At 39.1% G+C, this 16,144-nt stretch overlaps 1 protein-coding gene across 2 annotated transcripts in view; it reads left to right on the forward strand.

The window, feature by feature from the left end:
* NDRG1 (N-myc downstream regulated 1) overlaps positions 1-15,652 on the forward strand; it is a 55,483-nt gene extending 39,831 nt beyond the window's left edge. For both annotated transcript variants that reach the window (XM_045003497.1, XM_045003498.1), the window contains 11 exons: positions 249-311; positions 1,969-2,029; positions 2,474-2,560; positions 5,177-5,233; positions 6,565-6,668; positions 7,027-7,083; positions 8,533-8,584; positions 9,375-9,422; positions 12,178-12,213; positions 13,643-13,694; positions 14,975-15,652. In XM_045003497.1, the coding sequence (XP_044859432.1) occupies positions 249-311; positions 1,969-2,029; positions 2,474-2,560; positions 5,177-5,233; positions 6,565-6,668; positions 7,027-7,083; positions 8,533-8,584; positions 9,375-9,422; positions 12,178-12,213; positions 13,643-13,694; positions 14,975-15,240 (883 nt within the window). In that variant the 3' untranslated portion in view covers positions 15,241-15,652. The remainder of the gene's footprint in view (positions 1-248; positions 312-1,968; positions 2,030-2,473; positions 2,561-5,176; positions 5,234-6,564; positions 6,669-7,026; positions 7,084-8,532; positions 8,585-9,374; positions 9,423-12,177; positions 12,214-13,642; positions 13,695-14,974) is intronic.
* The last annotated feature ends 492 nt before the right edge of the window (positions 15,653-16,144 follow it).

Genomic DNA, 16,144 nt, shown 5'->3' on the forward strand with positions numbered 1-16,144 from the left:
GCCACCCCTGCCCCCCCAGTGGCTCTCCTTACCCCATTTGCAAAATAACTTCTCCACTGTACCAGTGCTGAGGCTTAATTGTTTCTAAAAGCTCTTACAGATCCTTGCCTGAATTGAGCCAGAAAAGCAAAGTTATAGATGTAACACCTACATCTTTTTACTTTAGTCTTAAATGTCTGTCTGCTTCAGTGGATGAAACCCTCCTGGCGTGGGTAATTACCAATTTTACCAATACCTTTTTCCTGTAGATACATGTATCCCTCCATGGATCAGCTGGCAGAAATGCTCCCTGGGATCCTAAAACAGTTTGGGTGAGTAGAGTTGTTTACTAATTCAGCCTCCATTTTTGGTCTTGAAGGAACTGTCAGAACTCCATAAGCATGTGGTATACTAAATAGATAAGCAAGTTCACCTAACTTTTGGGAGAATGTGTCCAGCTTCTAAACTCAAATGTTCATATGTGCTGTTTCTCAATTTTTGTCCCAACTCTTTATAACAAATCCTTTATAGAAAGACTGATTCACTGCTATTCTTCGTTTTTAATTTCCATCTTATTTTCTATATAATTGCACTTGTCCTTTTAGAAAAAAGTGTTTAATTTTACTGGCACTTGCCCTTGTTTTGAGAAGTCTTGTTCAGTTATTGCTTGTTTAAAATTTTTTAAACCATTTCAAATTTGTCCATGGGTAGACTTTTTTCTCATTTAGTTTAATTTAAATTGTTCATGGTGCAGACTACTTACTGCAAGAATTTGGACAAAACTCCTTTTGTCTTACTCTTTCCCTGCCCCAACAGTGATAAAGTTGTCTTGAAAATGTAATGTGATCAAATGTATCAATATTTTAGTGTAAGACTCTGAATCACTGAAAAATTCCTAGCCACTTTCCTCTCAGACCAAGACATTCTAAGGTGGATTCAGATAAAGGTTAAACAATAAGCCTGTTCGGTATATTTTTCCACTTATTAATGTCACTGATTAGAATACACCAGTCTCATGTCAGCTTTTTATTTAAAATATTGTATGATTTGTTTTTGTGAAGGTGTTTGTCTTGTGCTGATTTTTCTCCCCTTCTACTGGTTTTCAAAGACCCTATTGCAGTAAATGCTTTAATTTGCACCGAACTGAAATTGCAGCAGAGAGTCCTGTGGCACCTTATAGACTAACAGACATATTGGAGCATGAGGTTTCATGGGTAAATACCCACGTACATGCATCCAACGAAGTGGGTATTTACCCACAAAAGCTCATGCTCCAATACGTTTGTTAGTCTATAAGGTGCTACAGGACTCTTTGCTGCTTTTACAGATCCAGACTAACACGGCTACCCCTGTGATACTGAACTGAAATTGGCACTGTTCATGCCTAACAGGTATATGCTGTTCAAGTTATTCATAAGACTAGTTTCAATTTAGTGTATTCTAATAACTTTATATATTGTCTGATAACTGGCATAGCAGCCTTTCACTTCTGAAGAAAGAAAAGATTGGGGTGACATTGTTCAGTAGTCATAAGAGGCTGTTAAAATAAGCCTGAAGTTTCAGCACTTGGTATTTTGCAAGATTTCCCTGGCAATCAGGGCAGCTGATTTCCCTTCCAGAATCAGAATAATACTATAGTTCACCTAGTATATTTCCCTAAAGAAATACTGTAACTGTCACAATACTGGAAAGCAGCTGGACAGATGTCCCATGAATAGAACTACTTAGCTGAAACCAAGAGAGCACTGAGTTACTTTGCTAACTACTAGGAGCAGATCTGTTAATAGTGTAAATTTTTGAAAACCCAATGAAGTCAATGCAGTTGTGACCATTTACATCAACTGCAGACCTGCTCTGTAATAAACACGAACTGGCATGTAGTAGTTGTGACCTAAAAGGGAGAAATTGGTTGGATGGAACTTGTTTGTTTTAGTGCACTTTTACTGACACTTTCTCTTTTGTTTTATTGCACATAACTGCTCTATGTAGACTGAAAAGTGTTATTGGAATGGGAACTGGAGCTGGTGCCTACATCTTAACTAGGTTTGCTGTAAGTTTCATGGAGCTTTCTTAAAACCTTGAAGCTAATCTACATGACACCTGTAGCCTATGCTAATATTTCCTACCCTGCCATACCCACTTATTTAAGCAGTCAAGTTTTTAAGTGGAATAACATGATCTGCAGGATGGTTAATTCAAAAGATCAAATCTGTTAAACCCAGGGCTCTACCCAGTTAACTTGTGGATAGTTGTTTCTTAATGGAAATTCTCTACTTAAATTTGGTGGAGAAGAAGTTAAATATTATCAAAGTTGTCCAGCCAAATTAATTTGAGTAAAGACACAAGCTTATTGCATATCTTTCACATGATAAAATTAGACTTCCCAATGCCCTGCCCCAAAATGATTATCCCTCTAATTTAAATTCTGTATTGTTAATCTGTTTACAATATGTATCTGGCTACTTGCATGTTCACATGATTTCTTAAATTGCAGCTGAACAATCCAGAAATGGTGGAAGGACTAGTTCTCATCAATATAAACCCTTGTGCTGAAGGATGGATGGACTGGGCAGCGACTAAGGTAAAAAAAAAATTGTTTAAAATATCTATCTTGAGATTTCATGTGAAGGTTTGCGCTTGAACAATAGGCTCTTAAAATGTCATCAGATTTTAGCTAAGCTTTTTTTCAGTGTGTATTCCCTATTAAAATTTTGGCTGCAATATTGAAATATTGAAGGATAATTGCTTTTGGTTCCATTCTTCAATTTTAACTAGAGTACTTCCTGTAAGGTTGATAAACTGTAGCTCAGTGGTCTTCAACTTTTTTATGCCCAAGATCACTTTCTGAATTTAAGAGCAACCCAGGATCTACCCCATCCCCTTGCTCACATGGGTGGATAGACTCTCTGGAGCCACAGCTGAAGACAGCAAAGGCGGAAGCAAGGAAGGTAGTGATGTATGTGCAGGCTGATATGTGGCCAATGAGGGATAGGCAAGTACTGACCGGAACAGAAGGACCACAGACCACTCAGGCCAAGTGGGCAGTCTCCCTGAACCTGCAACCCAAGTTTCTACCAGAGGTTGTTTCTTGGTTTCATCTCAACCAACCCATACTTAGCTGCTTTCTTTATGAAACTTCAGCAGAGGAGCGGCGCCTTCACTTCCTCAATGTCCGCAGGACCGTGGCCTTCTACAAAAGTGCAGAGGAAGAGACCAATCAGGAAATCGCTTAGACTGTTTGTCACTATAGCTGAAATGATTAAGAGACAAACCATCTCCACACAGGATTTCTAAATGGATTTTGGGGTGCATAGCACTTTGCTATTGGGATTGCCTCCACCCCTTGGGTTAAGAGCACATTCCACAAGAATGCAAGCATTGACTCTGGCTGCGCTGTGCATGCTTCCAGACATGTAGGGTAGTACATACCTTCAGTCTTGTGCAAAGACGTAATGACAGATGCCTCATTTGGTGTGGCTGTCCTCTGGTCCACTGTTCCATCTTCTTCCTTGCACCTTCCTCCAGCTTAGGTATTGCTTGTTAGTCATCCTCTGTGGAATACAATAGGGACCATCACTCAAAGAGGTTACTTACCTGTAACTGGAGGTTCTTCAAGATGTGCGGTTGCACTTCCCACCCTTCCTCCCCTCTGCTGTGGATGGGTTTGTTTGCTGTGGAGAAGGAACTGGAGGCTCTGTCAGTCTGCTCTGCTCTTTATTAGCTCAGTTGAAACCAGGAGGTAAAGCAAGGGCACATGCATGGACCAATGGACGCTAGTACTTTGGCTCCAGATGCATGGTATTCATGTGTTAAACCCTTAGTGGAATACAGATAGGGACCACACATCTCAAAGAACCTTCAGTTACAGGTAAGTAACCCCTTCTTGGCCCATAGCTTTGCCTGCCAACCAGCAATCCATAATGTGAGCTAGGGTATTGAAAATTAGGGGGGGAAGTACATGTTTCAAAAATGTTAAGGGAATCAAACAAATGCATTGCATAACTAAAATAGCAAGGAGGGTCATGACAAAGGATTGCCAAGAATGTGCCACTACTGTTTTGGAAGAGACACCTCTGTGTCACTCAGTCTTCATCATCTGACCACATTTTAATCTGAAGTCTAAGGGATACGAACGACCGCAAGCTTCAAGGTCTAACATTTAAATGACTGAGAAGTAATAGGTTTAATGTTACATTTGTGTACAATATGCAAGCCTAAAATTTGTATGTCTGTACAAGCTAATACAAACATGTCCAAAAACATGCATCTTGGCCACTAACATGTTTATATTGACGTGTCTGGGCACACTTGCACCCTAGAAAACAGATGGGTGGCTCTAAATCTCTACATATAGAACTTCTAATGGATAAATGCAGGAAGCTACAAAAATTCTGGTATTTCTGGGCTAAACAACTTGTCTGCCAAGTCCCAAATTGAGCAAATCAATGCACGCCTTGTAATGCCATGACAAAATGTGCTCTGGTTCCAGAGATGGGGATGTAGGACAGACTTTCTCAGAAGATTGAGAGCTATTTACCTCCTTGGTTTAACAGAAGAGGGTTTTTTGTACTTTACTGGATTAACAAACATTACTTGACCTGGGAGGGACTGAAAAACTACTTATAAAGATGGGCTAGCTGGCCTGCAAAATAGGTGATCACTTCAAATAGCCTTGGCTTATTTAAATTCTTCAGTGTCCCAATCCCAATGCTTCTCTCAACACTCATTCGGAATCACTGAGCCTAGCAGGTGGTATCATTGGATTTTGCTCCTTTCAAAATGTATTTGCATTTGTTCTGGGAACTACTACTGCATGTGTCTTGGGTACCAATTTAGGAACGCTATTCAGATGCAGGTTGTTTGTCCTAAGGGTAGGATTTTGTTCACAAACTGCCCATATCATGTCAGCTAGTCCAAAGTTCTAAGGAATGATTACATGAGTATGGGGCATTCTTTCCCCATCTACTGTGCGTTCATTATGTTGACGCTTGACTAGGTAAACTGCAAGGGTAGTCCAAGAGTTCTATCCTGTGGGCACTTCTCAATTGTGCTTGTGCTACTTGCACTTGTGCCTTCTGACATAACTAGTGTAAATATCTGACCAATCATGGGAGAGCAGAGATGTATTTCTAGCTGACCAATCCTCCTTTTTGATTATGCTGTTCAATGTCTCTTGTTTAACTCTCTCATTGTTTAGATTTCAGGATGGGCTCATGCCCTTCCAGATATGGTCATTTCACATCTTTTTGCAAAGGTAAGCTACTCTGAGGCTCCACTTGTTTAGCTCTCGTATTGTGGGGAATGCTAATGTCACCTTGATCGATAGGTCCATCAGCCCTCTCAGGGAGAGCGCCAATCACATGTCGTTCGTGTTCTAGCCATTCCTTCAGCTACCCACTGGCCAGGCTGTCAGTGGCAGCAGACACCTGATTGGCATAGCACACTGCAGCCCAGAACTCAAGTGATCTGCCAGCCTCAACCTCCCAGGTAGCTGGGAATACAGGTGCACGCCACAACACCCTGGAATGCTAATCTATCATCCCTCAAACATTGGAAACATACCTTTTGTACCATTTTAAAATACCAAAACTAAAACATAAGCTATAACTTCTGTCTCAACCACAAACTGTTCACAACATTTTAAATTCAAATGTTGCCATGCGCAACTTGCCCTATCACTGAAGTTTGATATGCAGTATATGAAAGGCTGCATATAGCCATAGTGGAGGGATTTAATTGCTTGCTTAATTGGTGGTTTAAAGTTCTAAGCAGAACTCCTCACTGGTTTCAGTGGCAATTTCTGCTCTAAACATTGATAGTACAATACAGCTTATTGTTTTAGCTCCTGATAAGAGCTCTCCTGCTGTTTTTTGGCACCGTAATAAGTCATAAATCTGGGAAAATAAGTTACTGGTATAAACTAAGCTTTTTTTGGTGCCTACCTTAATGTCAAATACTTCTATTTTCTGAGGCTTGTGTAGAGTGAGACTCTAAAGTAGTAACTTTCAAAAACAACTGTTTTAAAGACCTTGAAGCTCTGCTACTTGCTCTTGTCTTGCAAAATCAAGCTTAGTTTTGTCCAAGTTCACTAATTTTTGTCACGCTTTGAACATCTGTTTTGGTCTGAACATAATTATTAAACTTTTTTACTTGACTTGTTTTTAAAAGTCTGGCTCTTAATCCTGAAGAGTCTCAGCAGTTTCAACTCTATTTTCTTTATATTATACATCTCTCAATGACTTTTCTTTGCATCCTTTGGGTTGTTAGAAAGAATGTGGATTTCAGGTTGATCATCAACACTGCACAAGCAAACTGCAAACCATGCAATGTTATGAGATTAAGTTCCTTGAATTAACAAAACTGTACAACATATTTAAGTCTGGAACTGACTTTCAGACAACTTGCAGTACTTCAGCCCTTAAAAAAAAAAATATTGGTACTAATGGTTTGAGAACACTAATACCTGAAAAGCTTCTTTAAAGGGGCTTGCTTGTTTTAATAAGCCTTTATTTGTAATTAAGCAGTGCTACAATGCCATTTATTATAGTAGTATCTTAATATTAAATGACACTATTTTTAATCTAGGAAGAGATTCATAACAACCATGATCTGATCCATACTTATCGCCAACATATTGTCAATGATATGAATCAAACCAATCTTCATCTCTTTGTCAACTCGTACAACAGGTAATATACTTTTGTTCTCCAATTAGTCTTTACAGTGAAACATGTTAAGCAATCACTCAAGGGACCAGCAAATATCATTTATGCAGCAGAGATGCTCTCTAACGAAAAGGAAAGCAGAATTGTATTGGAAACCATAACTCCATCAAAGGGTCATCTTGAGACACTGCCTATAGTGTGTCCTTTTTTTAACTTCAGGGGCTGACTAAACTAAAACTACAAATCCAAAGGAAACTCAGCTGTATCTCTCATTTGATATATACCTTTCTTTAAGTAACTTGTATATTTTCATGTTTGGAAATGTGTAGAAATTCATGTGAATCCCAATGTATCAATAAGCTTTTTGTGTCTCAATCTTCAGTCGAAGAGATCTTGAGATTGAGCGTCCTATGCCTGGAGCAAATGTTGTTACTCTACAGTAAGTATTACTGGTTCATATGAATTGGAAAAATTTTAAATCTGTGCTAGATTTGAGTAACTATCAATAGCATGGACACTGTTAGGGGACAGTCATTAGAGCAGTGGTACTCAGACCTCAGTGGTTCAGGAGCCAAATTAGCAATCAGCATTACCCAAAAGAACCACGTGAGCGTGAACTCGTTTCATTTACTATAATACTATATATTAATATTTAAACAGTATGATGGGAAATATATTTTTATAAAATGACTGGCCAAGTATTTTACCAATTACAATTGATTAATAACATAATTAAAGCATCCTGATTGATTCACTTTGGTTAAGAAGTGTTTTAATATAATGTACTGCAAGGAGACACGTTAAAGAGCACCTTTCGAGTATCACTGGGTTAAAGGCCTTAAAGCAATGGTATGATTGAGTGTTTTGCATATACATGTTCCAGGTTTGTAATTGGAATAAAAGCGTCCAGTAGACTTTTTTTTTAAAAGCGCTCAGTATTGCAGATGCATGCTGCTGCTTATGGGTACAAAGGGGACTCAAAATTTGGATTTGGGGTTTAAAAACTTGCTGCACATCCTGGACATTCTTAGGAGGAGTTTGTTGTGCCTCCTAAAGTTGCAGTTTCACAAGTTGGGTATAAAGTGACCCTCAAACTTGAATCAGCAAAGAGATGAGTATAGTGTATTGTTTAAAAACTTAATTAGCCTGAAGGGAGGAGCAATTGCAAGCATTTAAATCTCTTTGCATGTGTTGTCACTCTAATTCTCCTCTCTTCTTCCCCCACCCCCCCAGTCTAGTTAAATTTGTCACAGGGGAAGCATGCCCGTGATGGGTAGCTCTTCAAGTGGGATTAAATAGTGGAGAAGATTGTGATGCCTGGTGGTGCTTGTACTCTTACCCATGATAGATTTACAAACCTGAGTTTAAAGTGGGTGTAATGGCTTTCTTAGGTGGGGTAAGGCTCCAAATTACCAATCACCTTGCGATTTGAACATAAATGTATGAACAATATATGACAAAGCATGAGTGCTTTTACAAAACTTTTTTATTTACTGGGGGTGGAGAAGGAATAAGAGGACAAATTTGCACATTAGCTAATAGAAAAAACAAGTTTCATGAAATGTAACATGTAAATAAAATTCTGTAACCAAACTCATTCCACTCTTTTAAAAATAACCATTTCCCTGGCAAATGCTTAATAAATAATTTAAAAAAAGTAGAGAACAAGCATGGCTGCTCACTAATATAGAGGATTCCAGGAATAATAATAAAACTAGTCATTTACATCTTTGGGACAGCAGATATTTCTTGCTTCTACTCACTTAACCAGGTCAGGATCCTTCCAATCATACTAAAAGACAATTTTGGGAAAAGTGAGGGCTGAGGCATAGAAAAGTTGAAATGATCCTAGAAGTAATCACTGTCTTGTGGTTTGTTTTCTTTGCAGATGCCCTTCACTGTTGGTGGTTGGTGACAGTTCTCCTGCTGTTGATGCTGTGGTATGTATAGTCAGACTTTCATAATAAAGAACATTCTTTTCCTTTGTATTAATCGGTATGCAAACCGGGAAGTTATGCTGGCATTGCAGAAATCACGTCCCATATAGGAAAGTCTCCTGCTATTGACCCAGCACAGTTAATGCTTCTGTTTCAAGACAGAGCTGTCACTGTTCCTTAGATGTCTATGCCTCTGGATACTGTTATGTAACGGCTACTGTTCTAGGACAGTTGCCACAGCAGTACTTTAGGCATATAAGGAGCTGGTTGAGAAAAATGTGATCTACAAATGTTTTTCCTTTAGAGGAGAATCTGTATCCAGTATTGTAGCATGTTCTCTGCTGTTAAATGGAGTTTTGCCCTCGGTTACTCTGGAAGCAGTGTGCTGCTTTGGCTGATACAGCTAGCCTCAATGGCTGAATTACTTAAAACATTGTGCCTTAATGGGTGTGTCCGCTCTTTGGCCATATGACTGCTTACCATCTGGGATTCTACCACATGATCCCCAGTCACATGACAGGGTTTGTTGCCACTACAGTGTGTGAAGCACAAAACTCTCCTAATTCCTTGCTAATGGACTTGCTTGTACATGTGGGAATAGACTATTAGAGCAAAATTTGAATAATATTTTAGAAAAGCTTCAGTGGGCGAAACTTAAAATGTAATTTTTAGGATATACCAAACCCTTTTGGAGAACCAGGTATTAGTACAATTAAGGAAAAAGTAATTGGATGAGAGTACCACAAAGAACTGTTTAAGAATAATAAGATGCTAATACTACTTTTCCATATAGGTAGAGTGCAACTCTAAACTGGACCCAACAAAGACCACACTCCTAAAGGTAATAGGAATAAGAACTGTAAATTACATATTTGTTACAATGATGCAACCCCATTGGTCTTAAACAAGTGAGACAGCACAAGTTAGCTCTCTGTGTGCATGCCAGTACATACTGAGCATTTGTGTAAGATCAGTTTTAAGTAAACTGGGGAAAGTGTTTTCTTGAGCACAGAGCAGTCAGTACTATTGAATGAAATCATTACTGGAGGGGAGGATGGAAAATAGGTCGGTAGTTGTAGAAACAATATTGGGGGAGAAAGCTGTTTGCATGCTTCAGACTTAGCAGGGAGGGGGAATAGCTGTGGGCTCTCACTCTTTTTTCACCTTCTCTTTTTTAAATTAAAGACCATTTTAGTTATACAACATATGTACACAGTACTTTAAACTTGTGGACAAAAGTAGCTTTAACCTTCAGACTCACTATTCATGAACATGTAGAACCTCAGGGCTTGAAACCCTGAGCTAAACATTCAGAGGAGGATGATACTGTCTGTATATTTAGAAACTTATCCTATAATGGTTTTTAAAAACTGGCACTTCACTAAATGACCCCCTAATCCTGTTAAGTAAAACTGTATTGTCAGTGCAAAATACTGCTGCAGAGTAAACTAGTCAGGCTTCTGCTAATAGGATATTTTTGCCTCAAAGGAATAGTCACAAATGTCTTTCCTTTTGGATTTTAGTAGCTGGACATTTCGTAGAATCTATTAATCACAAGTGATAAACAACTTTATCTTAACTGCCTTATGTCAAGACCCAGGCTAGATCAGAAGTAAAATGAAAACTATTTTAATATTTTACATATATAAAGAAACAGACTTAAATCAATAATTTTACTAAGTTTGGTAGACATGGGCTTTGACCTGTTGAATGGTCATTTTGGAGTGGCAAAATAGTTCATACAAGCCTGAAACCTCAAAAGAGGGTTTGAGGGAAGATAATAGGGATGGAGGAGCTAAACCCTAAGTAAATAATGTTAACTTGGGCTGAGGGAATGACACACCTGATTATGAGCATCGACTACATTTGTTTAAACTTAAAATTGGATTTAGTAGCTTTGTTCTGGTCCATAGTTGCACCTATGTACATTGTGCAGTCACTCTGTTCTTTATCTGAACACTTTCTGTGAGCAGACAAGGCATCCGCAAACCTTCTGGGCTCAAGAACACTGCAAGTAGCATAAAGTCACTGACTGCATAATGTGTCCATGATCATATCACAGGCCATTGTCCGGGGTGGCTGGGTTGCTCCACCTAAAGAGTTGATTCTGCTATGTCTACCCTGCCCTGCGGTTTGCATTACATGGTTGTAAATTACTGCACTCAAGGTGCTGCATTGTAATTCCCCTATGTGGACACTGCAGGTGCAAAATGCAAGGTACCTAGTTTGCATTAACATTACAGCCCAGATCAACAGCATAGCCATGGTAGCTCTGGAAATGACAGTGGAGGCATTACTGTTTTATACCAAGTACAAACCCACCTGCAACCAGCATTGCTAGCTTGTGCTAGCTTGATGTGAGTTAGGGTTGGGATGCCCCTGTTTGTGTACACATACTCTCACTACCTCTTCCTGCAATAACAAAACAAGCTGTAATTACTCTGTAGAATAAATACGTAATATTCTGATTTATGTGCACGGTCATACCTGGCTGCATTTTCTGTTACTCTGGGCTTCTTTCCAGCATAGCTCAGGATCAGAAATGTCTTAATATTTCTCTTTGTTTGATACAGTCATGGAGTGGGTGCATCTGGAGTTTGCAGTACTTAACCATTGTTAAAAGTTAATAGAAAAAAAGTGTCTCCTCCAGGATTTGGAGTTCTTGCCATATTCCCTACTAGGATATAATTAAAGAAGGCAGTTAGTCAGTGCTAATGTCTAAGCAATAGACTCTCAATGTTTTTTGTTGTCTAACATTAGAGAATTTTAGCCATCCAAATCCTCTCCTGCACCCTTCACCCTGCAATCATAAACTTTCATCTCTGTCATTGTTCAACTGGAGACCTCCTTACATGACCACTCTTTCTGAGGTTGAGATTCTGAATTATGTTATAGTCCTATTTCTAGACCATTAGCAGTAGGGCGTTGGAGCTGTGCTCCGGCTACGCTCCAGCTCCAGGCAAAAGCCTGCCGCTCTGCGCTCCAGCTCTAGGCTCCGCTCCAAAGCCCTGATTAGCAGGATTTGTTTTACTGCTAGCTAATCCCAAATAGGACTGCAGGCTTTCTGTAAATCATAATTTGACTGTTTTGTTCATAGCTTTCAGTGGAATAGCCCTGTTCTTGTTTGAGGGGTGGACAAGCAGGAAAACTGAAGTGATACAAAAAACGTGAAGACAGTCACACTGCCTTCACAGATCTGGCTTCCCTTAACAAATCTACCTCCTGTTGGAGTCCTCCAGCCATTGCTGCTGGCTTTTAATACCCTCACCTATAAGGATCTTCGGTAGTTTCCTTCACCAGTGTGCCATCTCCCTGTTCAGAGCAAAGACCTACCGTTGAAATCCAGTAAAAAGAGCTGGATATCCAGATTTCTAGGGTAATGCATTAAGAAAGGTTTCACTTTTTATAAAGCCTTACATGTTACCTTCTACTCAAGCTTTCCTATCTATGATGAGGATAAATGTCTGTCTCTAAAGTGATTTGACGTTCCAAATAAACAAACCTTGAATATATTTCTTTGGTATGATCTCTGAATTCAGAAAGGGACTCCTGTTCTCTGGCATTATGCTGACCTACCTTTGTTTACTTTCTTGTAGATGGCAGACTGTGGTGGTCTCCCTCAAGTTTCCCAGGTATGATTTGACTGACTGAAAACTTGAACACTTCTTACACTAGTCTGTTTTGCAAAATGTGACCAAATGGGCTCCATTTTGAAGAGTATTCATTGTTCCCAAGTGTTAAAAGTGACTGGTCATTCATGAGTAATGATGGCATTCAGTCACCTGATTGCTCTTCTCTAAAGACCAACCAAGCACAAAATTAAGGTTAGGATGGGATAATATTTCCACTAATTAAACTTTAACTGTGTAAGGGTTTGTATTGGGAATATAGACATTACCTTATGTTTACCTACTAAACTAACATGGATTACTGCTTCTGGATGATCATTAAGTCAAACATTTAGTTGTTTGTGTATTTATAGTTCAGGGAGGGAGGCAGGAAATAACTAGTCTGTTCTTGCATGCACTAATCTGGTTTAGGAAAATGACGTGGTGTTGAAACATGTTTAAACATAAATTCCAAGGCTCCTACTAAAACAGGCTATGTACACTACAATTTTAACTATTTTTTTTTAGTGGAAAAGCTGACCCCTACATTAACTTGTAGGGTGTACATTTTGTTATAGTCTGAGCCAAATTGAGGCATTCTGAAATGTAGGCCTGAATTTTTGTTACTCTGAAGAAACTGGAATTTGTAAACAACTACAATTGAAAAGAGGATGACTGCGCTAGCATTGTATAGTGTGATTAGTGACAGGGAGGGGTGCAAGAAAGATACTCCAACCTTGTTGGGTTTTTAAAAGTGGTTTAGAATGGAAAAACCTTAAGTAAGAAGCTTAAATACCAATGTAGAGCTTATTCGGCCCCTCCCATTGATGTATGTAAGTTAGACCAAAAAGAGCCGCCATTCTCTAGATTTGGGGTGTAAAAGAAAATGTTGCCTGTACTGCAAAGTACAATCTTGCTTAAGCTCAATTACAAATATTGTCACCTCAGTTTATTTGAGTCACTGCTTTGCCTGGCAGCAGAGGAAAACGTTCTTGTCAGTGCAGCAGTTCACGAGTAGTAGCAGTCTATTAAATTATGCTTGCGTAGTCTTACTCATTTTATGGAGGCAAAACTTTAACTTCAGCTAGTTGGAATTGGTCTAGAAACTGCTATGTGCTTTGAGACAAACTGTTCCTTTGAACCTTCTGCTTCAGTAACTGCATTAGCAAAACTTGGGCCTGGTTCAGGCTGAGGTCAGTTGGAGAATTGACTGAGCTAAGATGCTACACGCTAATATTAATGTACAATAGGTATATAACTGAGTGGGTGGTGGAAGCAGGGCAGAGGAGGAGAGAACCAAAATCGGAACTGGGGAATTTTCTCAGTTGTGTATTCATTCTTACATGTGTAACACTATTGAGTAGAACCCAGGGAGAGACTTAAGACAGCATATACTACAGTGTCTCTCATTTGACCATTACTGGATTCAATATGTTTCCGTTTCCTTTTACAGCCCGCAAAGCTTGCAGAAGCTTTCAAATACTTTGTTCAGGGAATGGGATACAGTAAGTATTTATTTAAGAAAATTACTAGCTATCGTTAAGTTGCACAGTGGGCTAATAGAGTAACCTGTTTGTGAAAATCTAGATTTCACCACAAAATTTCTGCTGTCGTCTGTGAGGGAAGGAAGAGCTTGTAGCAGAGTAGCATGAGGACTCTTAGTCCAATCAGTGATATTGGTGCCCACAGATATTATATGTAGTGATATCTGAGATACTGCAGTTCTCCTGTCTTGTCCCTGCTATCTCAGTGTGACTTGACTGTGACCATTGTATGTACTTCACTGGTAATAAATTGCCATGGTGCCAACTTGGAAGTTGTTTGGATGCATGGCTTGTAAAGATGCCCTTAAAGTGCTCCTTTCCAACTAGAAGACAGAATGAAATATTCTCATACTGCTATATCAAATCTACAGAGATGAACCTCTTTACTGCCTTTTATTCCCCTTTCTCTATTTTTTGCCTCATGGATTGGCGAAATGAATCTCTTGCACAATTTGAACCAGTATTTTCAGAGCCTGACTCAAACTGAGCATGCAACTTGGGTCATCTGGGCACACTAGCAGCTGTGCACAAACTTGCAAACATCTGACTTGGCTGTATAAAGGCCAGGTAGATAGGACACTGGCTGTCTGTGCACCCAGTTAGAAATATGTGCAAATTTTAAAAATGCATGCACAACTTGGTTGAAAAGCAGACACTTTGGTATTTGGTTTCTGTGCATATCCCCTGTATTCACCGAATACCTAGATATTTAAACTGAATTTTTAAAAATTGAGGAGAAAACTTAACCTTCCTGTAAATTATTTGTGTTAGCGTCTTCTGTATACAGCATTAGCTCTACTGTGACATGCAGAATACCTGTAGTATGAATCTAAAATTACTTAGCTTTAGAAATTACACATTCTCTTACACTGTAATAACCAGCAGACACAGTTGACTTGAGAAGTGTGTAAATTGGAATTGAAGAATCAATGTCATTTGTTTGGAGTAAAATTACTAGTCTGCTTTAAGGACTTAGGCATGTTTAAAAAAAAAAAAGACTGCCCCATAAATTGCACGTCTAAGACGTTAATTAGTCCTGTTTGTTCAGTTTATACCTGAACTGTTTAACTTCATGCATCATGAACAGTGGGACTACTTACATGTGTAAAATTAAGCATGTGCAAAAGTGTGTTCAGGATCAGGGCCTTAGTCTGTCAGCTTGGGAATTCAAGACAAGGGCTTGTTTTCAAGCACACTGAATTGTTCTAAATAAATCCACTAATACAGGACTCTTCTTTCAGTGCCTTCAGCTAGTATGACCAGGCTTATGAGGTCCCGTACAGCATCTGGTTCCAGTGTCACATCTTTGGAGGGACAGAGAAGCAGATCCCACACTGGGGAAGGAACAAGAAGCAGGTCCCATACCGGTGAGGGTGACAGGAACAGATCCCATACTAGTGATGGGTCCAGGAGCCGCGCTCACACAGACACACGCGTTGAGCTCACTCCTAACTCTGCAAGCAATGCTGAACAAACAAGCCCCAAATCCATGGAAGTTTCCTGTTAAATACCTTTTTAAAAAAAAAAACAAAACACACCAAAAACCTGGATGTAGTTTGAAACTGTAAACCTTTTAATGGTTGCCCACTGTGTATCACAACACATAGCTGGTATTAATCTCAAGCTTTCCTGTAAGATGAACTCTGTTCACCAGAGTTTTTGAAAGGGACCAAAGAAAGCAAACATCTCAATTGCTTTATTTTTATTACTTAATACAGATGGTTGCTGCTATAGTACCCTCCTCCAACTGATGCCAGAATTTAAGGGCTGCTTGCCAAAAGTTAATATGGCTGTGAACGTTTCAAAATCAAACCAGACTTACCTAACATCCTGTTCAAACAAAGTTTTGAAACTAGGATATGCCCACTTCTTATCTCCTTTCTTTGGCTAAATAAAGTGACCCAGTTTGTGGCACTTTTTAAAAAAAATTTTGGTGTGAGGGGGAGAAGAGAAGCAGTGTTTTATGGGTGACTTAAAAAATGGTACAGCCTCATGTTGAAGCTGGAGTTAAACTCAAACTGTATATAGTTTGTTTTTTTTCCTACTATTTGAAATTAAACTTGTGCATTTATTGGCCTTCCAATTAGTATTTGAGCCTGTTTTACCTAAGTACAGTAATATGTTACTAAAATAGGCATCTTTTTTTATTTGATGGAGGTTTTGAGATTTGGTCCCCCCCTCCATTCCTAAGACCTGCTTAACAAAGTGAAGACCAGGTTTAACTTTTATAAGCAGGTTAATATTTTCTCTTTGGCAGGATCTTGAACCAAAGAGCTCACAACACAGCAAAGCTTGGTGACATAGTTGACACTTAAGTAGCTGTACATGACATTGACTGCTCAGTGGAAGCAGTTTTACTTTCACATTCGGTGGCTTTAATCTTTGGAGTTTGAGGTTTTTTGTGTATCCAG

The sequence above is a fragment of the Mauremys mutica genome, chromosome 2 (assembly GCF_020497125.1).
Source record: "Mauremys mutica isolate MM-2020 ecotype Southern chromosome 2, ASM2049712v1, whole genome shotgun sequence".
Taxonomy (NCBI): domain Eukaryota; kingdom Metazoa; phylum Chordata; order Testudines; family Geoemydidae; genus Mauremys; species Mauremys mutica.